General features: G+C 47.2%; 1 protein-coding gene across 1 annotated transcript in view; it reads right to left on the bottom strand.

Moving 5' to 3' along the window:
* Positions 1 to 22,795, bottom strand: part of CHCHD6 (coiled-coil-helix-coiled-coil-helix domain containing 6) — a 199,877-nt gene extending 177,082 nt beyond the window's left edge. Inside the window, exons 1-2 of the mRNA XM_049766546.1 lie at positions 22,630 to 22,795; positions 163 to 271 (exon numbers count right to left, since the gene is read on the bottom strand). Coding sequence (XP_049622503.1) covers positions 163 to 271; positions 22,630 to 22,791 — 271 coding nt within the window. The 5' untranslated portion in view covers positions 22,792 to 22,795. The remainder of the gene's footprint in view (positions 1 to 162; positions 272 to 22,629) is intronic.
* Positions 22,796 to 26,310: the final 3,515 nt, after the last annotated feature.

Genomic DNA, 26,310 nt, shown 5'->3' with positions numbered 1-26,310 from the left:
ATTCTTTCTGCTTTTCTCACAGCAGGCAGGTAGCCAGCAGCCGTGGAGCAAGGACACAGGAGCCATCTTAGTTCTGTGACCCGAGCCCCAACCACCTGACAGTGGCGGCTCCCCCTCCTCTCCCACTCCCGCCCCCTCCCCACCATCGTGTGCCTGCCATACCTTTCTCCTGACCTTGGGGAGCACCCCCAGCAGCAGCAGGTGGAGGAGCGTAAGGAGCTGGGTGGCCCATTTTGGGATCCTTCATGCGGTTGACCACACTCTCCGACAGCTGAGGGAGGAAGACAGGGAGGGCAAACGTCACCCTAGAAGCTTCGACAGATGAAGACCACCCTCCGCCTACACCCACACACTGCCCCCTTAGCCACACTGGTGCTCAAGACTAGCTCAGGTATGGAGATGCTGGATTCTCTGCCCCTTTCACACAGGCACTGCCTACTTACTGATTATCAAGCCATAAGATGGCAAGCCACTCACCCACATATCCTGGGGTCTCCAGAACCAGCTTCCAATTCCACTCAATTCATGAGGCACTTCTGCCCCTCCCCAGACTTCCCTGCCATGTCTAGATCCTGCCTTTCCTTTAAGAGCATCTCAGGGCCTGCTACTCTGTAAGCTCATTCTGGGGTGTCCCCTCCCCTTCCCTCTCCCCTTCCTGGCCCCGTGATTACACATATGCACGAGTACATGCTGCCTCTCGGGGAAGTTCAGGAGTGTCCGCCCACCCTCATCCTAACGGCAACCCACCTGCACCTTGGGGTGGCCGCCCCAATGCACCCGCCATGACCTGCCCACCAGCACTGCTGGCCCCACACCACTGGCCTGGTCTCCCCCTAATGAAGGCAGGATGATCAGAGCTTTCCTTCATTTGAGACAAAGTGAAAGAGGCATGAGGGTGTCATAAAACCATTTACTGAAATGAAATAGCAAGCTAGGGATAAATCCAGAATAAAAACTCTTAAGGGTTCACTTCAGTAAATATTTATTAAGAGCCTAATATGGGTAAAGGCATCATAAAGCACAGTTGAGGGGAAGATGTTAAAAAAAAAAAAAACCGACTTTAAGACAAAAGCCACGATCAGCAACTGCTGCTCTTTGCAAGTATCCAGCCGAGGAAAGTGCTCCCCCAAGTACACAGCAGCAGTGGAGCCGTAGCAAAAAAAGGAAAGAAGAGGAACAACATCCGTATGCGACAACAGGGTTCTCGTTCAGGAATGAATGATAGCTCGGGCCTTGGAGGAAGCACCGGGGTACCATTAAAACAGACAGACACTGAGGCCAGAGTGATAATGCAGCAGGTAAGGCACCTGGCCTTGCACGTGACCAACCAGGTTTCAAACCTCAACACCCCATATGGTCCCCCAAGCCTGCCAGGAGCGATCCCTGAGTACAGAGTCAGGAGTCAACCTTGAGTACGGCTGGGTGTGGAAACCCAAAAGAGGCAGCCATACACCGCACACATGAGGCAGAGTGTCTGGGATAGAACCGTCTTTTTCTTTTCTTTTTTTTTTTTTAAGTCATGAAATGCTCTGTCTACCTCAATGTTGTAAAAAAGATAGACACCATCTGGCGCAGGGAGATGGCTCGCCACATTCTATGAAGCCCATTATAGCTGTGCCTTCTTGTGGTAGGTACTAGAAGCTACAAATCCATCACCAAAGCCAAAGTCGTGAAGATTTGCCCCCTGGTATCAGAGCGCCTGTCTGGCTTGTGAGAGGCCTGCCTGTGCCACTACAGGAGTGTCCCTTATGCAAGCAGCAGCAAAAGCAACAGAGGGCCTGGAAGGGGTCTGCAAAGCAAGTGTTAGAAGACAAAAACAAGTACCATTTCCAACACCAGATAGAGCCCTACTGGCCCCAAGCATTCCTAAGCCCAAGCACCAAAAGACTTCTCAAAGAGGACATTGATTGGTATAACAGGACTGCCATCTGCCATGGGACAGACAACCAGACTCAGCTCCCTGTGCCCACAAAACCAACTGGAAGCAGATCAGAAACCTAAATGTCACCTAAAATCACTAATCTCTTAAGGAACCAGAGGGGGCAAATCTTCACAACCTTGACTTTGGTGATGAATTCATAGATATGACACTATCAGAAGACACAGATAGAACGGCTTCACAGCATGAAAAAGTTCCAGGTCAGGGATAGTGCTCCGTGGCAGAGCTCATGCCTCCCACTCAAGATCCTCCCTGGGTCCAATCCAGAGCCAGCAAGGCACCAAAAACAAGTTTTGTGCATCAAAACATACACAAATGAAAAGATAGCCCACTGCATGAGAGGAAAATATTTGCAAAGCATATCTGATAAGGAATATGTATCCAGTCTATAGATGTATATAAAAAAAAACATTCTCTCGACTCAATAATACAAAAATAATAACTCATGAATGGGGGGGAGCCAGAGGGATGATATAGTAGGCAGAGAGTTTGTCTGACACATCACCAACCTAGGTTCAATCCCTGGAACCCCAACATATGGTTTGCTGAGCCCTCGAGGAATGATCCCTGAGCACTGCCAGGTGTGGCCCAAAAGGCAAAAATAAATCAATACAATTATCAAACAAGAAAATAAGCTGAGAAGGGTTTTAGAGAGACAGAACAGAGTTAAGTTTGTCCCCTGCCTTGTACCCAGCTGACCTTAGATTGATCCCCAGCAGCTAGGGCTCCTCTAACATCACTGGGCACAGAGTGGGTGGGTCCAGATAATCTCCAGTACCGCAAGCCTGAGTAGCATCATTTCCTCGGCCTCTTAATCAAACGCTAGCCCAACTAACCAAAAAGATCCAGGACACATGTGAACCCCACACTGCTTCCATCTATAATCCTGGGTCCCCTGAAAAAATACTTTGGGAGACCAAAAAGAAGAAAAGAACGTGAACACATTCCAAAAAAAAAAAGATAAACAAGTGATCAATAAACAAGTGAAAGGATTCATCCCTGTGAGAGAAGCAAAGTCAAAGCACAATGAGGAACTACTTTAACCCTTGCAAGCAGCTATAATGGGCGAACAGAGGCCAAGGAAAAAGAAAGGGCCAGTGCCTATTTCTGTGCAGCGCCGGCAAGGATGAAGAATCATGCAGCCACTTCGGGATGAGTGGGACAGTCCCCCAGGACACTTCACCCCAAACAGTCCAGAAAGACTCCAGTAATTTTTTTCTGCAGACCCTTGCTGAATCTGCAGGGGACGTATGGTTAGCTGGGGACTGCCACGGCCACAGTCATGAGAAATGGCACAAAACAGGTCCACTGCAGGGAAGTTGAATCTGTGGTGGAACACTGGTGCTAAGAGGCTCTGTTCCTCATGAGACGTAGCTGACCTGGTTTGGGGGCACAGGCCAAGTGTCTGTGTGCAGGAGAGTGGGCACGGTTGGGGCAGCAGGGAAAGAGGTAGAGTCCATGGGGGAAACCCTAGACTCATGTGGCCAGCAAAAGCAGGCACAAAGAGGAGCCTGGGAACATAGCAGCAGGCAGCTAAGGAAACTACCTGGACCACTCTTACCCATCCAGAGTATTTGCTTCTTCCACACCAGCAGTGGCCGAGGAACATGCTAGGAGTGCGTGAATGAAGGAGCTTACCCTCAAAGAGAAGGAGAGAAACAAGCAAACCATTTCACATACCCTACATCATGCCACGAGCCACTGTCAAGTGAAAAACACACCATGATTTCACAAGGTCTGAGGGAAGACAAAATAACGCCAATGGAATGAGTCTCCCGACCGACCATTAAACAGGGGCAGAAGAGAAATCTCAGAAATCGTATGACTAAGACACAGAGAAAGACGCCATCCACGAAGGATCAATGGGACGCTCCTCGGCTATTAAAAAAGATGGACGCCTGCCTACCTGCCTTTCGCAACCACACAGACAGAATGTGGGGTGATGATGCTACTACGTGAGATACATCAGGGAATGGCAGGCAATTTCGGGATGGGCTCACTCACCTGTGGACGCTGAATAAATAAAGCAAATGAACCAACACAACTAAAATCACTCTTAGGTCCTGTGGAAAACCAGGTTCACAAAGGGGATGAGGTGAAAGGGACGGACAGAGGGGATGGATGGATCTCAGCAATGGAAACACACACACACACACACACACACACACACACACACACACACGTATGCAATGAAAAGAGTACAGGAGGCTGTCCACAGCATGAGGCCATCCTCCAGAAATTTATGTGGCATTGTAACCACACATTAAATCAATAAAATCATATGTGGGGGGGAAATTAGCACAGTATGACAGCTATCAACTAGGAGGACAGAAAAGACATATATTCTGTGGCAAGCCCAGGCAAGGGTGGGGACCAGTAGGGGTCTCCTGCCCTGTGACACAGACACACCTAGTTGAGTCCTGGAGCAAGTGAGCTCCTGGAAAGCAGGGGACAGCATGAGCCCGTAGCCAAGGACCACACAGCAGCCAGGCTGTGAGGATATGAGGGCTGCCGCTGGCTGAAAGCAGACCAAGGTGGAAGACCCTAACTGAGCCCAAATGCATAGAAGCCATGGTGGGGAACTGGACACAGGGGACTGGACATAAGAGCTATCCACTGAACTACACTCCTCGGTACACAAGGGGTTAAGGTAAACATTGGCAGGCTTCTTGTTGGCAGTAGGAGATTTGTAATATTTTTTAATGTTGCTACAAAATACAGCGAGTAATATTTTTAATCAACAAACACACACACGAGGGCGTGCACACACACACATAGACATCACATGAGAGTAAATACCATCTGGGCAGCATTCTCTGTACCAACAGGACCAGACTGCAAGGCCTTAGCACCAGAGACCCGGGTCACCATGCCGCCAGGGCCATGCGGCAGGGCTGTGGTGTGGAGGGCCAGACTGGAGCAGGGCAATGGAGAAGCAGCTCAGAGGCTCCACCTAGGCTGCTCCCATCCAGGTCTGCGGCTGCTTGGAGCTCAGCGTCCTGCACCCACCAGACAGGGATCTCAGGACTGGACTGGCTGCAACACGACTCAGGAACCAAGTGCTCTGGGGTACAAAGGCCTGGACCTGAGCTCCAAGCCACTGGTGAGTCGTGTGACCTTAACCAGAGCTTTCTCTCCAGTTCACTTTCTTCCTCTGTGAGATGGGAAGAAGGTACAGGCCCCCAGGCTATGCCAAGGATTCGGTGATTGGTCCACGAAGAGCACTGGGCACGGGGCATGCAACCAGCATTTGCTCCTAAATGGAACTGCCAAACTGTGGGCACTTCAAGTCTCCTCCAGGTGCCCAGAAAGCAAATAAACCACATGAACTAAACAATGTGAGGAGCAGCAGTAAACACATGGCACACTACCCATGAGGAGCTATGTCACGGCCGTACACTCATCTCCTATGACAAGGTGGGGATTCAAAAGGGCCTCCAGAGGGCACAGTCCTAGAGAACAAGACCTCAGTGGCAACCGTACAACCTGAGACTTCCAACCACCCCAACAAAGGCATCAAAAACCCATACCCACTTCCCAACACTCACCACAGCTCTGAAACTTTCTTCCCTCATTAGCAAGAAACTGAGAGCCCAGTTCTCAACTATTCATAGAGCAAAGGTTTCTTTTAGGGACCACACGTGGTGATGTGCAGGGGTTATACCTGGCTCAACCCTTAGGAATCACTGCTGATGGTCATTCAGAGGATCCTATGGGATGCTGGGGATCAAACCCGGGTTGGTCATGTGCAAGGCAAATGCCCTATCCACTGTACTATCTCTCAGACCCTAGGGTAGAGGTTTCTTGATAAATCCTGTGAGAGTCGCAGGGCTAGCTTCCCCTCAAGGAAAGAGTAAGGAAAAAGGATAATGTTCTACAAAATGTATGTATGGGCCCAGGAGATGGCTTGGTGACTTGGAGCATCTGCCCTGAACACCTGAGGCTGAGAGTTGGATCTTCAGCGCCATCTACATGTACTGAGTATGGTCCCCCTTCCCTGGACATCACAACAGGAACATCTGTGAAGAACAAGAGAGGGTATGGGTGGTGAGTGCAGCAGTGGCTGGGCACCACTGGCCTGAAGTTCTGCCAGTCCCCAGTTGGTGAGGGCCCCACAGAAGTTGGGTTCTTGTCTCTCCACCAAAGAAGAGACGTGAGATTTGGGGGCAATGCCTGCAGCAGTTTTAGATACATGATCACGCCTCTTACCAGGCTCTAAGAGGTCAGAGGGGCTCCCAGGCTCAGCTTTTCCACCTACCTCTCCAGCCCAGAAGGAAAGGAGACCAGGCGGGCCTGGAAATATGAGGCAGGACTGCCACTTAATATGTCTCAGAAGACTCAGAAGTGGGAGGGATGAGAGTGGGAGCAAAGGCAGCAGAGACAAGGCATACACAGCAAACGCCTGGAGCTGAGACAGGCCGAGCAAATGCAGACCTTAGCAGACAAGCAGCTCCAACACTGGCCTGCCCATTCTCCTTCTGAAATGGGAAAATGGGTTCAGAGAGGAGGTTCTGAGAAAGCTTGAGAGGCTCCATGAGAAACTGGAGCCAGTTGGTTTTTAAAAAAATACAACACATTTCGCAGGGAGGGAAAAAGTCCTAAAGGAAGAGAGGAGGAGCAAAGGGTGGTGGAGAGGGAGGGCCAAGCCTGGATCATGGGAGAAGAGAGGGGGGGGGATGCTTTCTAGGGGAGTGGGGGTTCTCCAGGCCCAGCTGAGCAGCTGTTCCTAAGCAACAGAACAGCTGACAAAGGAAGCTGGAAAGGAGTTTGCACCTGGAGAGGAGGCTGGAATCCACAGTTGGGGTAATGGCAGGGTACAGTGCCCTTACACTCCAGAAGAGGGTGACAGAGCTACCAATCATAGTAGAGGCTCTGGGGAGGACAATGGATCCAGCTTTCAAGGTGGATCATAAAACCACCTCCCCTGACCTTCATTCCACACACCCAGCTCTGTGCTCTGAGGACAAGGCCAGGGAGGGAAAATTCACCTTAGATCACTAGCACTAATAAAGCCGGTCCAAATCCTGCAGAGTAACTAAGGGTCACACTGGACAGGTTCAGACAAAAGCAGGGAACCACGCTGAGGTAAGGTACGAAAAGAGCCAGGTCTGAAAAAGGGCTGGATCAGGGTAAATAAAAACCCTTCCCATTGAGTCCCAGGAGGGCTCAAGAGCAAAGGTACCCAACCTTGCAAGTGTAAGGTCATGAATTTGATCCTTGGGGCCTCCCATATGTGCTGAGGTGAGGGTTGTCTCTGCAGCTCTGCTGCTGATCACCCCCCAACACTGCCAGGGAACTTGTGCTCCCCAAGGCCCAACAACTGAGAGTGTGTGACCTCTGTAAGCAAGATGTGCACCCCCTAGAAGGCAGGTAGGCATCATAAGCAAAAGTCACTACTCCTCAGAGCCCCACCAGCATGTATCTGTGTGGACCCCCTCATCATGCCAGAAATTGCTAAGGGAAAGGATTTTTTTTGGGGGGGGGGGTGGGAAGGTTGGGTCGCACCTGGCAGTGCTCAGGGGCTACTCCTGGCTCTACGCTCAGAAATCGCTCCTGGCAGGCTCAGGAGACCATATGGGATGCCGGAATTCGAACCATTATCCTTCTGCATGTAAGGCAAACACACTACCTCCATGCTATCTCTCTGGCCCCGGGAAGGGATTTTTTTTTTTTTATAAATCCCTGTGAGTCACATATTGACACCTCATCTCTGATTATTTTAATTGGGGGGGGTGACCTGGGAACGGTCCTGAAGGGACCGGGGAAGCATCACATACAAAATAGCTGGCTTCAGTGAGCAGAATATCAACAGGAAAGATCTGCAGGGACACACACACACACACACACACACACACACACCCCTCTTAAAATGCTATTCAACCCCAGCACAGTGAGATGCAGCCATGTGGAGGCAGCCCTGGCATTATTCCTGACCATGAGGGTTCACTTGAGCTCAGAGCGTGGGCATGCTAAGGGGCAGGAGGGCAAAGAAGGGATCAGCCTACAGCACTTCCTCCACAAGTGGGCAGCTTGCAACCACAGCCACTAGGCTCCCTTTTCCAAAGCCCCACTAGGTGCCAAGAGAGAAAAGGCAGCTCCTGGCTGGCCCTCCCAGCTCTGCCATGAGGCCAAACACCGGGAAGCTTTCCAGCACCACGTCTGCAGAAAACCTGGGTCTGTCGGTGGCCCCTGGTGCCCAGACACCCTAGTCCCCAAAGAGGCGCACTGCCCAGTCCTGACTCTAAAAAGATGTTCTCTCCTTGCCTAAGGCGGTTGCCGTGGAGATTTTGTTCCTGATTCTTCAGCTTTCTAGGAGCTGAAATTAGACCCACCGGCTGCTCACCAGATTCAAATCCCAGAATGCCAGAATCGGGCCCCTGGGAGGCCGCCTACCCTGAGCGGCCGGCAAAAAAAAAAAAAAAAAATGCCCACCAGGGTCAGGCAAGTGACAAAAATGAGTGGGACTGGCCCGGCAGGGAAAGAAACATGGTAGAGACCGTGGTGAGCAGCCCTCCAAAAAGGGGCAGCACTTGGCAGCATCATTTCTATAGACAATGTGAGCCCACTCTCTGCACCGCTCCCACCCCCCAAAATTAAAATAAGATAAAAAACAAGAGTGAGGCAAAGTTTCCCATTTTCACATGTTGGTGATTAATTCCAATCGATTGCGAACACTAAATGTCTAGACTCATGGCTCAGATTTAAAAGAAACAACCTGAGGCTGATCTTGACATTCTGCAGCCGCCATGTAAATTTCCTGGCCAGTTCAACAGACTCACAGTATTCTCAGAAAACATGCAAGCCAAGCTTCTAAAATTCATGGGTACCTAGGTCTTCCAACTGACCATTCTGGGGCACCCTCAGGAGGGAAGCTGACCAAGTCTCCATCTTGCAGAAGCCCTGGCAGCTGGACCTATACCCGACTGTGGCCACCATGCCAACAGCCCAACTTCACCACTTCGCAATTAATCTCTGCAGAGACACCAAACCAAAACAACAAAAACTCCAGGCACACCGATTTAGAGGCTGAAAATTGTGGGACCTTCTCGGGAGTGAGAGCAAGCAGCCTCCCCTGCCCATACTTCCAGAAGCCCCAGCAGTCGCACTCATGACCCATAGCTTCCGCCATGTAAATTCATCATTGGGGACAATGGTGGAGAGAACATTACAATGGTAGTAGGACTGATGTTTAGAAAACTGAATGCCAGAAACAACTATATTATGAACAATTTTGTAAACCATGGTATTTAAATAAAATAACATTTAAAAAAAAAGGAAAGAAACAACCTGTGACCACAGTGATAATACAGGCTAATACAGTGATTATGGCATTTGTCTTGCATGCAGCCAATTCATGTTTTATCTCTGGCATCCCATATGGTTCCCAAAGCACTGCCAGGAATAGTTTTTGAGTTTAGAGCCAGGAGTAAATCCTGAATACTACCAGGTGTGGCCCCCAAAACTGAAATACATGCAGACATACATACATACAGCAAGTGACTTAAGTATCTGACATGTGCCCAACTCTGGGCCCAGGTCACAGAGGTGGGCAGCCAAAAACTGAGGTTTCCTAATCAGAGAAGTGATGACTCAAGGCATTTGGCTCAAGTGGGTACCACAACACAAAGAGTGAGCATGAGGCCTATAGGACACAGGTCAGAGAAGAGGGTGGGGAGAGCACAGCAAAGAGGGTGCCCTTCAGAAAATAAAAATGAAATCAGTTCCCAAGATCCCAGTGTAAGAAGAGAAGAAGCCAAGAACAGGCAGCCAGAGACCATGTGTAGGACACCAATAGGCCTACTTGGAAACTCACAAGGTCCCAGCACAAGCCAGGCCCATGCAGGTGGGGAGAGGTAGCCACCTTTCGTCAGAGTCCACAGGAAGCAGGGAAAACAGGAACAACAGTAGAGCTGACTAGTGCCCTCTCCTACAAGGCACTGACAAAAGAAGCTGATAACTGGGACGAGCCAGTAAGGGTATATTTGTTCCCCCCACAGTCAGCCCCAACACCCTCAACTGGCCAAATTCTTATGTAAAATGCCTCAAACCAGCCTCTCTCCAAAAATGGATCTTTTCCCCCAGGGTAGTGGAGACTTGTAGGAGGTGAGTGTGTTGAGAGGCAGAACTCAATGGTTCACCAGATGGGCCACAGAGGAGAGAGAAGGGGTCTTAGCGAAGATGCTGAAGCTAACAGAGGATGACAGAGAAATGGCTGGAAAGAAATATTCATGATCTGCCATCAAAGGTGAAGGAAAGGGGCCAGAGAGATAGCATAGAGGTAAGGCATTTGCCTTTCATGCAGAAGGTCATTGGTTTGAATCCGGGCATCCCATATGGTCCCCCACGCCTGCCAGGAGAGATTTCTGAGCATAAAGCCAGGAGTAACCCCTGAGCGTTGCAGGGTGTGACCCAAAAACCAAAAACCAAAACAAAACAAAACAAAGGTGAAGGAAATGGGCTAGGATATGGGCTCAGCAGCAGAACATTTGCCTCACATGTGAAGGGATCAAATCCGAGCACTGCAAAATACTAATACTAGTAGAAGTGGTGCTTAGTACTACCATCATGACTACTAATATAAAACAAAAATAAATGTCAAGGAAAAGTTTAATAGAAGCTAACTACAGCCATTCAGAACAGAGACCACATCGGTAACTAGTAGGGGAGATGTCCAGACCCAATTGGACATAAGGGGCTACATGGGGCAGGCAAGGGGACCATGATGAGTCACCTTCTGAGAATCAGGAACTCATCAACTCCACTAGCAGGTGGAAGGAATCAGGCACAGGAGGGAAAGAGAACAGAACTTAAGAACTTAAGAACTTAAGAACACTTAAGAACTTAAGAACACTTGAGCACAGCATCCCAAAAAGCAGAGGAGCTGAGAGAGAGAGCCCTGGGTAGTGTCTGGGTAGAGAGGAGTAACCCCTACAACCTGGGGCCCTCTTGGGACCTGCAGCACAGCCTCTTGACTGCCATGTGAGGAGCAGTCCAGATTAACTGAGGAGGAGTAAAAGCTAATGAGTGCCTGAGCCTGTTACTCCCAGACACAGAGAGATAGTGGTTGTGGGTCTATGACCCTGAAGATGTAACCATACAGAGAGTTTGGCTTCCCAGACATGAGGCTGAGAGTCACAGAGAGGTCGTGACTGGGCCGGTTGCTATCATATAGTGCTAAGAAGGGAAGATTTAAAACACAGGTTCAAATAAAGGCTTAAAAGTTGCTCAAAGGGGCCGGGAAGGTGGCGCTGGAGATAAGGTGTCTGCCTTGTAAGCGCTACCAAGGAACGGACCGCGGTTCGATCCCCCGGCGTCCCATATGGTCCCCCCAAGCCAGGGGCGATTTCTGAGCACATAGCCAGGAGTAACCCCTGAGCGTCAAACGGGTGTGGCCCAAACACCAAAAAAAAAAAAAAAAGTTGCTCAAAATGTGGCACTGTCCCGTCAGTGAACTGGATAACCAAGTCACATGAATAAAGCACTCAGGTACATATAGAGATCCAAGATTTCATAACACTGTTTATAGCAGACTCCCACCCAAATGCATCTGGCCTACCATCCCCTTTCAGAAAAAAAAAAAAAGAATCACTGTGTCCCCCTGGAAATATGCCTTCTTTAAGCTAACAAAGTATACCCAAGGCCCCAGTACCTCTGGGAGAAGAGCTGGTATCATACACTTTGATATGGGTTCAGCAAGACAGTAGGGCACTTGCCTTGCATATGGCCAATCCCATGTGGTCCCCTAAATCCACCAGAAGTGATTCCTGAGTGCAGAGCCAGGAGTAAACCTGAGCACCACTGGTTGTGGCCCAAAACAGAAAAAGAAACAGTGGTCTGGAGAACCCTTTCCCTGCTATTTTCCGATTCCTTCAGTGCATACCTGCACTTTCAGGGACAGTAAGGACAATGCTCTGGGAAGCCATGGTCCAAACAGATCAGCCTCAACTGGCCAGAAGAGTCCACAGGCAATGGGTTCTCTAACACATGGATTCTCTGCTCTCTGCCAGCGGAGAGAGACCTCCCCTTGGGGGCATCAGGACTCAAGCACAGGGGTAATTTCACTAGCCAATGCAGAAAAAGGAATAGATGCAAAATATAAGCTGAAGTAAGCACAGTCTAGCTGAGACAGACATTCAGAAAGCCAGTCAAGATGCGCAGAAGCAGTCAGGTGGGAAAGGACACACGTATTGTACCCATGAGCATATCTGTAGCAAAGTCTGGGACCAAATGAAAGTAGAAGAATCAAACCTGCCATTGCCAGTTTGGCTAAAAGGATCACCCATCTATTAGCGCCGAGCGAGTAATTCAATGTGTACATACTAATGAACCCGACACTATAATACATAATAAACAGTCTCTGCCCTCTACTAAAAGAAAATAAAATAAAAGGAGAGAGAAGGAGTGCCTGAGAATATTTTTTAAAATGATCCTATGACAAGCAATAGCAAAAGCCTCCATTTGACAACATACAGATGAGAAAAGCACTTTTGTCCCAGATCCAGTGTCAGAGCAAGGACATTTACACTCATCACCTCTATTCCTTATTGTGCTGGAGTTTCCAGCCAATGCTAGAAACAAGAAGGATGAAAGGCCTCGACGCTAAAAAGGAAGAAATAAATGGTCTTTGGAGACCAACCGCAAGATCCAGCAGACACAAAACTTTAAACGCGCACATGAATGGGCACCAGAGAGATAGTACAATGGGTAGACGCTTGCATTACATAAGGCCAACCCAGGTTTGAACCCAGCATCTGCTGAGCCCGCCAAAAGTGATCTCTAAACACAGTGCCAGGAGTAAGTCCTGAGCACTGCTAGTTATGACCTAAAAAGAAGAAACAAAAACCATAAAATACTAGAACTAAGTAGGGTTGGATTCACCAGAATATACAGAATATAAAATCACATGTATGAATGTGATAAGACACATGTATGCACACATACAATAGCAGAACCTGCTGCTAGGGCATGTGATTGGCATGCATGAGATCCTGAGTTTGAACCCTAGCACAACTAAGTCCCAGAACTCTGCTCAATATGGCTCTGATAGTCAACAAGTACCGTCAGGCCTTAGTAGCACTGCTGGCCTAACCAATAACTAGTCAGGCCCATAGCACCAGGCTGAGCTCCACTGAGCCTATAAGAGCCACACTGTAGGCCAGAGACAGTGCTCAAAGGCTAAGTGCCTACTTGCACACAGAAGGCTTGGGGTCAGTCCCATCACCAACGGGGTCCAGAGCACTGCCAGGAGCAATCCCCAAGAACAGAAGCTAGGAGTTGTCAATGGACACTGCTTGAATGTGCACCCCCCAAAAAAAATTAATAAAAAACACAATAGTAACTTTATAGACATCAAAATGAACTCAAGAGTTGAAATTAAGAAAACAACTTCAGGGCCCGGAGAGATAGCACAGCGGTGTTTGCCTTGCAAGCAGCCGATCCAGGACCAAAGGTGGTTGGTTCGAATCCCGGTGTCCCATATGGTCCCCCGTGCCTGCCAGGTGCTATTTCTGAGCAAACAGCCAGGAGTAACCCCTGAGCACCGCCGGGTGTGACCCAAAAACAAAAACAAAAACAAAAAAAAAAAAAAAAGAAAAGAAAAGAAAACAACTTCATAGCATCAGAAAAGTAAGATGGAAGCTGGGGAGATGGCTCAGAAAGCCAAGCACATGCTTCGCAGGCAGAAAACACAGGTCTGTACCCCAGTTCTGTTTGGTCTCCTGGGAAATACTGGGATCATCTCCAAGAAAAAAAAAATGCACGAGTAAGTGCTGGGGGAGAAAGCTTCAATAGCAGAGCAGCTGTGTGCCCAGCATGTGTGAGACTCAGAGTTCCAATCTAGTACCACATCGACTCTGAGGCCTCCAAATTTCTCAGGCTGGCATGAGCTGGGTGTGGTCCTCAGAAGATAGAGAAACATGAGAGAGAGAGAGAGAGAGAGAGAGAGAGAGAGAGAGAGAGAGAGAGAGAGAGAGAATGAGTGAGTGAGTGAGTGAGTGAGTGAGTGAGTGAGTGAGTGAGAGAGAGAGTGAGAGAGAGAGTGAGAGAGAGAGAGAAACGTAAGCACAGTAAAACCAAAAAGAACAGCATTGGGCTAGAGCCATAATACAGTGAGTAAGGCACTTATCTTCTATGTGGTTAACCTGGGTTCGATACCCAGCACTTTATATGGTCCCCCAAGCCCCACCAGGAGTGATTCCTAAGCACAGAGCCAGGAGTAAGCCCTGAGCATCGCCTGGGTGTGGCCAAAACTAAAACTGAAAAAGAAAAGAATGAACAGCACTGTTGCACCGATTCAAGACTGAACAAATGGGTAGCAGGTGATGGAGATGTTGAACGGAAGTACACAGCAGACTATTTTGGTTAAAATGGCAAATCTAGGGCCAGAGCAACAGTACAGAGGGTAAGGCTCTTGTATGCAGACAACCAGGTTTCAATTCCCAGCAACACCTATGGTCTCTTGAACACTTCCAGGAGTAATTCCTGAGTGCAGAGCCAAAAAGTAACCCCTGAGCATCATTGGGTGTGACCCCCCAAAAAAAGAATTAATAATAAAGGAAATTCTCCACAAAGCATTCTACAATCATATACACTCACTATTACTTGAGCTAAACAAGGGCATGTGATCACAGGCAGTCTCGTGGTTCAGTCCCACAGATCCCCAAATGATAACCACATAATCCTGGAAATGCCACTACCCCTTGTCCTGATTTCCTCTCACACTGTTCTGTCCATATCAATTCAGGCTAACTCTACCAGTCAGTGTTATGTCTCTATGTCCAGTCCTGCTTTCAATCCTCCTCAGTGGCCATGGCAGAATAAGGACCATGTGACAGAAGCTGATGCAGGACAAACTCCATGGAAAGCAACCAGTAACAGGCATAAGATGAAAGGTCTGTCTGAGTGATGGAGAGAATTCTCAGCGCATCTACTGACTCTGGGCCAATTCTCTCAGAACGAAGCACAGGATGATACAGAAATAAACCTTGTGTTTATGGTTAACTAAGGCTCACAAGGTCTAAGTTAATTCAAGGGGTAAGTTAATAAATAAAGTTGGAACATCTTGATGCTTCATGGGGGGAAAGAAAAGGATTTAAATCAGAGTTCTGCATAGAGCCAGAGCCAAATGTAAACAAATCCAACCCAACTCCATAGAGTGTTAGTGGAATATAAAAACTGTCATCCAGAAATGATTGTCCTGGACTCACTATACCCTCATGCACACACACACAGCCTACACATGTGGGACCTGGTAGGATTGGCTTCTCCAGTAGGAAGTAGGGCTGCTCCCAAGCCCCATTCATCTCTGTCCAGCAGCAATAGCCAGTGAGAAGAGCCACAGGCCAACTAAGCAGCAACCATCACACATCAAACTCCCAATTTCTTCCAATAAATTTTTCAGTCATATCAGCTCCTAAATCTAAAAGTTGGGCCCTGTTTCTCACTCTTGACTCTATATTTTCCAAGTTGCCTATTTCAGGGGAACAACAAAGGTGGTGATATGTAAATGAGTGTTGGGCCACATCCAGTGATCTAAACTTAGTCCTGGTCATGTTCAGGGGACCATATGAAGGTGCTGGGATCGAATCAGGGTTTGCTGCATATAAGGCAAGCAACTCAACCCCAATAATATCTCTCTCACTACAGAATAAGTTACCTTCTTGTTATTGTTTCTGAATAAACAAAGTTTGCTGGTGACAGAACTGGTCTGTTTTTTCTTTTATTTTCTATCTTTCTTTCTTTCTTTCTTTCTTTTTTTTTTTTTTGCATAATGGACCAGGTAAAAGCTCTACCCATTATATAGTATTTACAGTTGCTTTCACCAGTAAACTAACATGGTGATAAAAACTTTGGGTCAGTGAAGCTAAATGTCTTTTCCATCTGGCCATTCACAGAAAACTTTTCCAGTCCCTGAATGAGAGCCATAGCTAACAATATACACAAAAATGAACTCAAAATGGATGACTCTCCAATTCTTAGAAGAAAATATTGGGGAAATGGGAAAAGACAGTGCAAGGGGCAAGGTATTTGCCAACCCCAGTTTGATCCCAGGCACCCACATGGGGTCCTCCAGTATCACCAGGAAATATTCCCGAGCAGAGTCAGGAATAATTGCTGAACACAGCCAGGTGTGTAACCCCCAAATACTACAAAAAGAAAACAGAGGGAAAAAAAATTTCCATTACCTTGGGTTAGACAAACAAAGAACTGATAAACTTAACATCATAGACACTTAAAAATACACTTTAACATCATAGAAAACAAATACCCACACATTTTAAGAGGAAATATTTACAAATCATAATATGATAAAGTTTGCATCCAGCATAAACAAATCTTAAAGATAACCAAGTTAATTAAAAGAGGTCAAAGATTGGGGGGAGAGGGTAATGTTACACTGGTGAAGGGGGGTGTTCTGGTTATGACTGTAATCCAACTATGATCAAGTTATTTAAATAAAAAATATATTTAAAAAAAGAGGTCAAAGATTAAAAAAAAATTCACCAAAGAAAATATATGAATGGGCGAGAGAGATTTGTGGGCTGAGCACATGCTTTGTAATGTAAAAAAGCCTAGATTCAAGCCCAGTAACACTTGGTCTCCCATACAGAGCCTTAAGTGAACCTGCAGTACAGTAGCATGCATACCATCACTAGGTGTGACCCAAACACTAGCACCCTCAAAAAAAAAATTTTTTTTTTAGTTTTTGGGTCACACCCAGCAGTGCTCAGGGGTTACTCCTAGCTCTATGCTCAGAAATCGCTCCTGGCAGGCTGGCGGTGGGGGGGACCATATGGGATGCCAGGATTTGAAGAAAGAAGAACCAGAAGAACCACAAGAACCACCGTCCTTCTGCATGCAAGACAAATGCCCTACCTCCATGCTATATTTCTGGCCCCTCAAAGAAATTTTTTAACCTGCAATGGCAAATCAGCCCATGAAAAAAATGCTCAAATGAGTAATCACTAGAGAACTGCAAACTCAGACCACAATAAGATGCCATTTCACACCCATCAACTAGTTATAATCAAAACCACAGACAAAGGGCAGGGGATCATCAGTGCATGAGGAACCCATCTCACTTGGATGAGTCTCAGAGCGCCATCTCCAGCAACACCCACGTGCCGTTTATGATGCAGCACACCATAGCTATGCCAGTGCAAACACCATCACCAAGTATGATCACGCAATGACAAGAAAAAGGACAGTAGGAAAGGGACAGCAAGAAGGAATATTGGTGAAGCTAGAGAATGTGGAAGCATCTAAGACTGTTGGTAGCAGTAGAAAGTGGGTCATTTTAGACAAATTTGATGCTTTTTTTTACAAAGGTCACACCAGGCAACTCACCAAATTCAACCAGAATAGGATGTTACCAAAATGAGAATAAACCTGTGGCTGGAGAGATAGCACATCAGTAGGGCATTTGCCTTGCATGCAGCCAATTTGGGATGGGTGGTCATTCGAATCCCAGCATTCCATATGGTACCCTGTGCCTGCCAGGAGCAGTTTTTGAGTACAGAGCCAGGAGTAACCCCTGAGCGCCACCGGGTATGACCCAAAAGCAACAACAACAAAAAATGGGAATAAACCAGCTGTGTGTGTGTGTGTGTGTGTGTGTGTGTGTGTGTGTGTTTATCTATATGGGTGCCTGTGTTTCTATGTGTGTGTAAGTGACGAAAATTAAATCCAAGGTCCCAGTGTTTTGTGGCTAAGCTGCATGGCCAGCTGTTTTGGGGTGTCTAAATGTGTATGTCTATGCACATGTGTGTCTGTGTGTGTGAGAGGGGTGACAAGAATTGAATCCAGGGCTCCCAGGGCTCTGTAGCTGAGCTGCATGTCCAGCTTTTAAGCTAGCAATTCTCATTTATATATCCAAGAGAAATGAAAACATATGCATGCAAGTGTTCACAGTGGCATTATTCTAAACAGTCAGGAACTAGAAACAATTAAAATGCCCATCGCTGGTGACAGCATAATACAGCCCATCCATACACAATGAGATGCTGCTCCGCAATCCAGAAACAAACCGCTGACTCGTACTGCGACACTAAGGGACCAACATCAAAAGCATCTTGCTAGGATTGAGAGAAGGCAGATGCATGCAGGCAGAACCAGTGGGCAGCTGAGGCCCAGAGAACGAATGAGGGGTGAGGGGGGATTGCAGAGTGTAAGTCAGGTCATGATGCTAACATGTGACTGCAAGGGCAGCTGCCCAGCTCTAAGTATGTGAACAAACACTGCCAATGGGTGAATTTTATGCTGTCCAAAAGATGTCCCAATACAAATGTTCACAGGGGTCCAGAACAATAGCACAGTGGTAGGGCATTTGCCTTGCATGCTTCCAACCCCGATGGACCTTGGTTCGATTCCCGGCAACCCATAATGGTTCCCCGAGCCTGCCAGGGCGATTTCTGAGCGAAGAGCCAGGAGTAACCCCTGAGCACTGCTGGGTGTGTCCCCAAAACCCACCTCAAAAAATGTTCACAGAGAAAAGGGGAACAGAGATGTAGCTTGTTGACAGAGCACAAGTTTCACATGTTTAAGGCCAGGTTGCAGCCCTAGCACAAATGAAAGAAGGAATAAAAAGAGGGGGACGAAAAAGGGAAGAAGGAGGGAACAAAAAATGGGAGGGAGGGAAGGGGAAATGAAGAAGAAAGGAAGGAAAGAAGAGGGAAGGAGAAAAAAGGGAGGGAGGAAGAAAATGGGTTGAGGAGACAGCTCAAAGGGCTAGAGCACATGATCTGTCTAAAGGAGACCCAGGTTAAATACCCAGTACCTGGACACCACTAAGAGAGAGTAACCCCCCCCCCAAAAAAAAAGCATTAAGTCAAGAACAGACCCTATGTACCATAGGGTGCAACTTAAAACAAGGTATTTTTAATTAACAGAAAAAGACAAAGTCACCATCATCAGAAGAAATCCAAAGCCAAGACTCCAAAAGAACAGTGCAGCCTTTGAGGCACAGCATCACAAGCCTGTTAGACCCCCCTCTCATCTGCACTTGCTCAGCACCCCAACTCTTAGTTCTGGGGCTGGGGGAGTCAGATACTAATTGGCTGACTGACTAGCTAACCAACTAACACTAATTGGCTGAGATGTCAGAGAGGGAAACAATGGTATCATGCAAGGTCAGCGTAAGACTACCATGAGTTCTGAGTCATTGCCAAATCTCTCAACACCAATGCACCCCACTCAGGCCCGCACATTAGCAACATCCCCACTGGTGCACTGGGGCAAATGCCAGTGAACTCTGCCTGCCTGGACCTTCCTTGGTCTTTGCAATTCTGTTCTATTGTTTGCTTTTGGTCTGTTCCCCTGCATTGGCCTGAGGTCTCTATGAAACTTGGGTGGGGATCAACATAGAAAGAGCACAGGAAGCTGGGGCCCAGTTGATGGATGGGGAAGCAGCTCCAGTGCCATGTGTGGCCTCTCCAGCACTGCCATAACATGAGTAAAACTGCAGGGTTTCACCACACCTGGGCTCTGTGCTCTCCCCTGCGGCGGGTGAGCCAGCCATGTAGCAAGGGAACAGTGAGCAATGAACCACAAACAAAGTGATGGATGGAGGGATGAGACGGAGGCAGTGGTCCAGGAAGTGACTTGGGAAAAGTGGCAGCAAAGGGCTAGAGAACAGGAATCTGATGTTTACCAGCATTGTCAGAGAGGGCTGCTTCGATGGACAGAGGCAAGGCAGACACACAGCCAGGCACAGCACATTACTGCCGGCTTATTAAAGGAGGTTAATAAACTGGTTGAAATGAAATCTTTATGTATTTCACACATGCTTAGGCTGAAAACTGGAGCTGAATATAATTGCAACATTTTGCATTAATTAAATTTCTTTTACCTTCCATGGAATTAGGGCTTGAACTCAAAATGTAAATTTATGCAAATAAGTGTTCAAATCAGCAAGACCCCAGTATTTAATTTTAAGAGAACTAGTGTACTTCTCAGGACCAGTAGGAGTATGGAGATGAATTAAATCCAAGTAGTCTTTAAGATGTTTTTTGTTTGCTGGTTTGGTCTGGGTTTCATTGGGGCCAAACCCAGTCAAGCTTACTCCTGACTCTGCACTCAGGGATCACTTTTGGCAGGGCTTGGAGGACCATATGGGGTACCAGGGATAGACTCCAGGCCCAGTGCTTGCAAGGCAAACATCCTACTCGTTGTACCATCGATCAAGTTCCAGTCTCATCCACTGGTATTTCTTACTGGTTTTCATTCGCCTATCTAAAGGCAAAGTAGACTCTGCATTCATCAACTAATCACTACCCAAAAAAGCAACTACACCAAAACACTTCTTGGACAAATTTTTTCCTCTGATTTCCTTCTCACAAACCAGTTATACAAGCAGAAAGAGGGGAGGAAACGAGGGAGGAATGGAGTAATAAAGAAGTAAGGGAGGAGGAAGGAAGTTAAGAAGAGGCCTCCAAAGCACTGGTTTTTCTCAACACGTCTACACACACTTTCACTCTCTCCTTGGCAGCATTGACCATTACCATACTCTACCCACATGTTGCAAAAATTGTGGTGACTGTGCTCCCAAGATCACATAGCTAATGAGCTCCTACTCAGAAGCTTGACCTCCCAGCATTTTTCCTGAGTCACACCCTAATTAATCCACCTACACCCAGTTCTACACAATACTTTACACAGGTCCCCATTTAAGGTGAAGATGGAGCCTGCCAACACATATGAAAAAAGCACCCAATGCAGGCCAGGCACAGGCATGGGAAGGAGTGAACAGAGTGATGTTCTAGGGATGGCCTATTTTCAGCCCAGATCTCTCATCAGTCATCTACATGACCCTGTCCAGTGATCTCATCACTTATGCCATTTTTCCTGAGCCTATAAAATGATCTGCTAGAACGACTCTCTCACAGAACTGCTCTAAATGATAAGAGGCAGACCAGGGAGATAGGTGGAAGGGCTGGCAAGCATGCTTTACAGGAGGGAACCCCAGTTTTCATCCCCAACACTATATGGTCCCTGGGGTACTAACAAGACTGTCTTCCACTAAAAAGGGGCAAAAAATACCTACAAGGGATTTAAGGCCATCTATGAGCTCTGCTAAGCACTCAGACAGATGTGAGCTGCTTTTATTCTTCTTTTTCTTTGTTTTGTTTTGGGGCCACACCCAGTGATGCTCAGGGGTTACTCCTAGCTATGCCCTCAGAAATCGCTCCTGGCTCAGGGGACCATATGGGATGCCAGGGATCGAACCCAGGTCCGTCCTGGGTCAGCCGTGTGCAAGGCAAATGCTCTACCACCGCACTATCACTCCGGCCCCTGCTTTTTATTATTCTTTTAGGTTTAGGAACCACATCAGATAAGTGTCTAGGCCTAGGAAACTTACACTGCATTGGCAAAGACAATAAATAAATAAATAAATGGGTACAAATTTCAAAATGTGATGTGTGCTATTAAAAAAAATGATTCGCCAACTGTACACGAATTCTATGGGGAAGAAGAGATGGAAGAAATGCTGGGAAGAGCAAATGGCAGGTGAATGAATGGGGGGTTCTGGTTTGGAGGAAGCTGGCATTTTGCAGCAGAGAAAAAAGATGTAGGGCAGGTAGGTGGTGGAGGAAGGGGCATGAAATGTGGTCTCAGGTGGTGAGCACTGCTTGAAGAACAAGCTAAGGAGGTAGCTCTTCATCTCCTACATGCTTTAAGGTAGCGTTTTTCAACCACTGTGCCGGGGCACTCTTGTGTGCCATGATATATTGTCTAGTGTGCTGTGGAGAAAAAAAAATTCCAATTGTATCCAACACATGCGACTTTGGCTCACAGATAGACCAAATCATTAGATCATTTCATAATAAAGTAATTATAAAATAATGTCTTTGTGTTTATTTGATTCCTATTCAAGAGAATTACTTTCTATATATAGTCAATACAGGCACAGAGTTTTGTTGTTTTTTTTGTTTTTGTTTTTTTAGGTTTTTGGTTTTTGGGTCCCACTCGGCAGCGCAGCTCTGGGGTTACTCCTGGCTCAACACTCAGAAATCACTTCTGGCGGGCTCGGAGGACCATATGGAATGCCGATCGAGCCACTGTCCTTATGCATTGCATGCAAGGCAAATGTCTTACCTCTATGCTATCTCTCCTGCCCCGAAGTTAAATTTGTTTTAACATTTTCTAATGGTGGTGTGCCTCGTGGGGTTTTTTTTCCCATGAAAAAAGTATGCCTTTGCACAAAAAAGGTTGGAAAAAAAAAACAAAACACTGCTCTAAGGGATGTAATGGGGGGTAATGGGTGGGTATGAGATGATTCACAACTCAGGAATCTCCAGGTGGGTGCAGGCCAGCAGGGTGCTTGGGGCCACCAGGGGCTGCTACAATGGTTTGGGATGGGCCACAATTCATGTAGACACAGTAGGATGCCCTGGAGGGGAGATCCAGGACATACATAGATTGGGGTCCAGTTAAGAATCAAGGGAGCCAGGGCTGGAAGGTTGGCCTCCCCATGAGTCCCCTTGCTCTGTGTCTTCACCCTCCATGCCAGTGGGGTGATGAGGCCCAGAAGGGGCTACTCCCCTAGGGTGGGCATCTCCCAGGCCTCAAGATCCCGGGTCACAAGGAGGAGAAAATCTTGAGGAGGTTGCAACTGCAACGAGCAAGGCCCGAACCTCCCTGCAGGCTTGGCCCCAAGGCCTCCATGCCCAACCCACCCCAGGCCTGCTGCTCACCCGGATGCCCTGCAGCACCCGGACCCGCTCCTCCTCGTCCATGCCGAAGGACACCCTGCGGCCCTCGCTGCTCTCGATGCTCCCCATGGTGGGAGGAAGACAGGAGGCCAAGAGTCTGGCTTCCAGAGCAACCGGACAGACGCCCAGAGGCGGTTCGAGCATGCGCAGTTCTTTCTTGAGCATCACAAGCCAATAAACTGGCTTCTGATTGGCCGCTTTTCTAAAATCAGCCAATCAGGTGCTTTGGGGCCTTCTGGGTATTATGGGAGTTGTAGTCTCCAGAGCCAGTCTCTGCTGAAACCTGGGAATTGAAAGGGAGAGAGACATGGTACCTGTGCCTGAAAGAGGTCCAGCTCACCACAAAGAGTGATGAGTGCAGATAGTGCATCGAGAACTATCCTAACAATGTGAATGAATGAGGGAAGTAGAGTACAGGCGAGGGTGGGGATAGAAGGGAGATGAGGGAGATTTGGGACGTTGGTGATGGGAATGTTGCAATGGTGAAGGGGGTTGTTCTTTACAGGACTGAAACCCAACTGCAATCATATTTGTAATCAAGGTGTTTAAATAAAGATATTATTAAAATAAGAGTGCTGGACTATTGGAACGGACCCAGGTTCGATCTCCTGCATCCCATATGGTTCCCCAGAGCCTGCCCAGGGTGATTTCTGAGTGCTACCCTTGGGTGTGGCCCAGAAATCAATCCATTAATCAATAAATAAAAAAAGAAAGTTAATGGAGCTGCAAACTGTAGGATGGGGATCAAGGATGACTGTTCTGTTCACTTTAGAAAGATAGTTTTTTGAAACTGCGCCAGGGTTTGATGCTCTGACAGCAGGTGGCCCCACAAGGGAGGCTGAGCCCAGGCACGTAGAGACAACTTTTGGATCGTTAGCTGTTCATTCATTCATTCATTCTGCAAAGTGGTATTTGAGAAGCAGTCACTTTCCAGAAGCAGAGCACTTTCACCCTAGGGAACACATCGATGAACTGAGTTTAATCGTAATGAAGGGGGGGAGGAAGCAAATAAACTTATTAACCGCAATAAAGTGTCATGAATGAAAAAATATGCCACTGTGAGACCATGAGAATTAATAAACAAGGAAGGTCTCCGTGAATATGACAGATCAAAGCAACTTCTCAGAAACACTTAAAGACCAGAATGTTTTGCAGTGGCAGAACGCTTGCCGTGTGTGTGTGTGTGTGTGTGTGAGAGAGAGAGAGAGAGAGAGAGAGAGAGAGAGAGAGAGAGAGAGAGAGAGAGATCCTGAGTTTAATTCATAGTGCCTATCCATCCCAAAAAAAAATAAGAAAAAGAAAGGGCCAGAGCCATAGAACAGGCATCCTTGAGTCCTTCCAGGAGTGATTCATGAGTGCAGATCCAGGAGTAAGCACTGAGCATCACCAAGTGTGACCCAAAACCTACAAAAAGAAAAAAGAAAGGAGGAGAAAGAAGAAGAGAAAGGAAAGAAGTAGGAGTTCACCAAGAAAGCCTGGGGGAAGTATTTAGCTAGAAACTAAACCATGCAAATGCACTGAAGCAGGAAAAATCTTGCCATATTGAAGGAAGGAAAGCAAGAAAAAAGATCAGTACCTTTTCAGGACCCAAGGAGCTTGATGACTAGAATTTTGCAGATCAGAGCTTTAATCTAAGCACCCTGGGAAGAGAATGTATGATCCCAAGTGCTAAGACAGCAGTCTGCAAGGAGCATCACAGCATGCATGGAATGTCATGTGCCAAACACTGAGTTCATTATTGGCATGTAGGAACATATGTAAAGGGGAACACATGTATAAGGACCATACCATGGTGACCTGGAATGAAGCTTCTGGTTCATCTGAGTAGTATAAACACTTTGACAAAGTAGGCCTGGGCTTGAGCTTGCAATCTGTAACTGGGAAATACTGATTGGGTCATGGAAGAGATAGTAGATTTCAGGGTCATGGGAATAGGAAGGAGAAGGTGGATGCATGAAGCAAGGAGGCACTCTGACAATGTGTAAGGCTCCAGTGAATAATCCAGAGAACACTTCAGAGACAGGATAGCAGGAGAACCTTCATGAACAAGTACATCATAGAGTTGACATTTGGGGCCAGAGTAATTGTACAGTAGATAGGTTGCATACCTTGCATTCATCAACCTGAGCTCAATCCCTAGCACCTCATATGATCCCCTGAGCCCCAAGAGGAGTGAACCCTGAGCACAGCCAGGTGTGGCCAACAAAACAAAAAAATAGAGTTGACCCTTGAGGAGATGGCGAGATAGTACCAAGGGTGCTTGCTTTTCACTCAGCCTGCCTAGATTCAATCCCAGCACCACATATAGTTCCCTGAGTCCCACCAGGAATGATTCTTGAGCACAGAGCCAGGATCTGGCTGGTGTGGTTAAAAAGAAAATATAATTGACCCTTGAACCAGTTGGAGTGCAGGGTTGAGTTGGCAAATCCACATGTAATTTATCATTGATCTTCCACACCCATGAGTGTACCTCTAAACATCAGTCTCTGGTGGCTGACCCTCTTTCTCCTCCCAAGAAGAGAAGCTCAAGTAATGAATTTTATTGGGGGGGGTGTGGCTCAGAAGAAAGGAAGCGAGGGACCAAGATTACAGGAGTGGGAAGAAGCCCAGTAAAGATGTGATGTGAGCAAGTCACTGATTTCAGCCTGATCTCAGGGTGGTTCTAAGCACACAGCACAACCAAATGAATTCTACTGTGAGATCAGGGGAAAGGATCATTATCACCCACAGCACTGGTGGCCCAGGACAGTCAGTCCTGTGGAAACAAGCATCAAGGGCCTTTGTGCAGCACTCCCCTCTTCACTGCAGCAGGAAAAGGCTGCCCTCCAGCTTGAAAACAATTTTCAAATATTAGGATTCTCCAAGACTCCCAAATGTCTTCTGTACTTGTATATGAGGGAAGAGGAGAAAATTGGATTTAAATCTTGCAGCGACCGCTGCATTTCACTTCTGGGTCAGATGGTGAAATAACTAACATATGATGAAATAACTCAGCAAACCTGAAGTCAGAGCCAAGGTGGTGAAGTTGTGTGTCCTCTACAGTCTACCCTGAAGCTCATATGCAGTAAACTCACTCAGCACTGCCTGTTATTATAGACGGGCTTGGTTTTTAGAAGTAACACTTTGCAAACAGAATGCAGTTGGACTGGAATGGGGAATTGTCTGTGGCTTCTCTTAAACAGGCCTGTCCAGAAGTAGACAAGAGAAAGTCTAGGGTCAGAGCGGTGGTGCAGGTGTGGTAGGGAATTTGCCTTGCATATGCTAACCTAGGACAGACCACAGTTTGATTGCCTGGCATCCCATATGGTCCCCCAAGCCAGGCATAATTTCTAAGCGCATAGCCAGGAGTAACGAAAGAAAGAAAGAAAGAAAGAAAGAAAGAAAGAAAGAAAGAAAGAAAGAAAGAAAGAAAGAAAGAAAGAAAGAAAGGAAGGAAGGAAGGAAGGAAGGAAGGAAGGAAGGAAGGAAGGAAGGAAGGAAGGAAGGAAGGAAGGAAGGAAGGAAGGAAGGAAGGAAGGAAGGAAGGAAGGAAGGAAGGAAGGAAGGAAGGAAGGAAGGAAGGAAGGAAGGAAAGAAAGAAAGAAAGAAAGAAAGAAAGAAAGAAAGAAAGAAAGAAAGAAAGAAAGAAAGAAAGAAAGAAAGAAAGAAAGAAAGAAAGAAAGA

The sequence above is a fragment of the Suncus etruscus genome, chromosome 20 (genome assembly GCF_024139225.1).
Source record: "Suncus etruscus isolate mSunEtr1 chromosome 20, mSunEtr1.pri.cur, whole genome shotgun sequence".
Classification (NCBI taxonomy): domain Eukaryota; kingdom Metazoa; phylum Chordata; class Mammalia; order Eulipotyphla; family Soricidae; genus Suncus; species Suncus etruscus.
The sequence above is the reverse complement of the archived record's forward strand: the minus strand, read 5'-3'. Positions and strand labels throughout refer to the sequence as shown.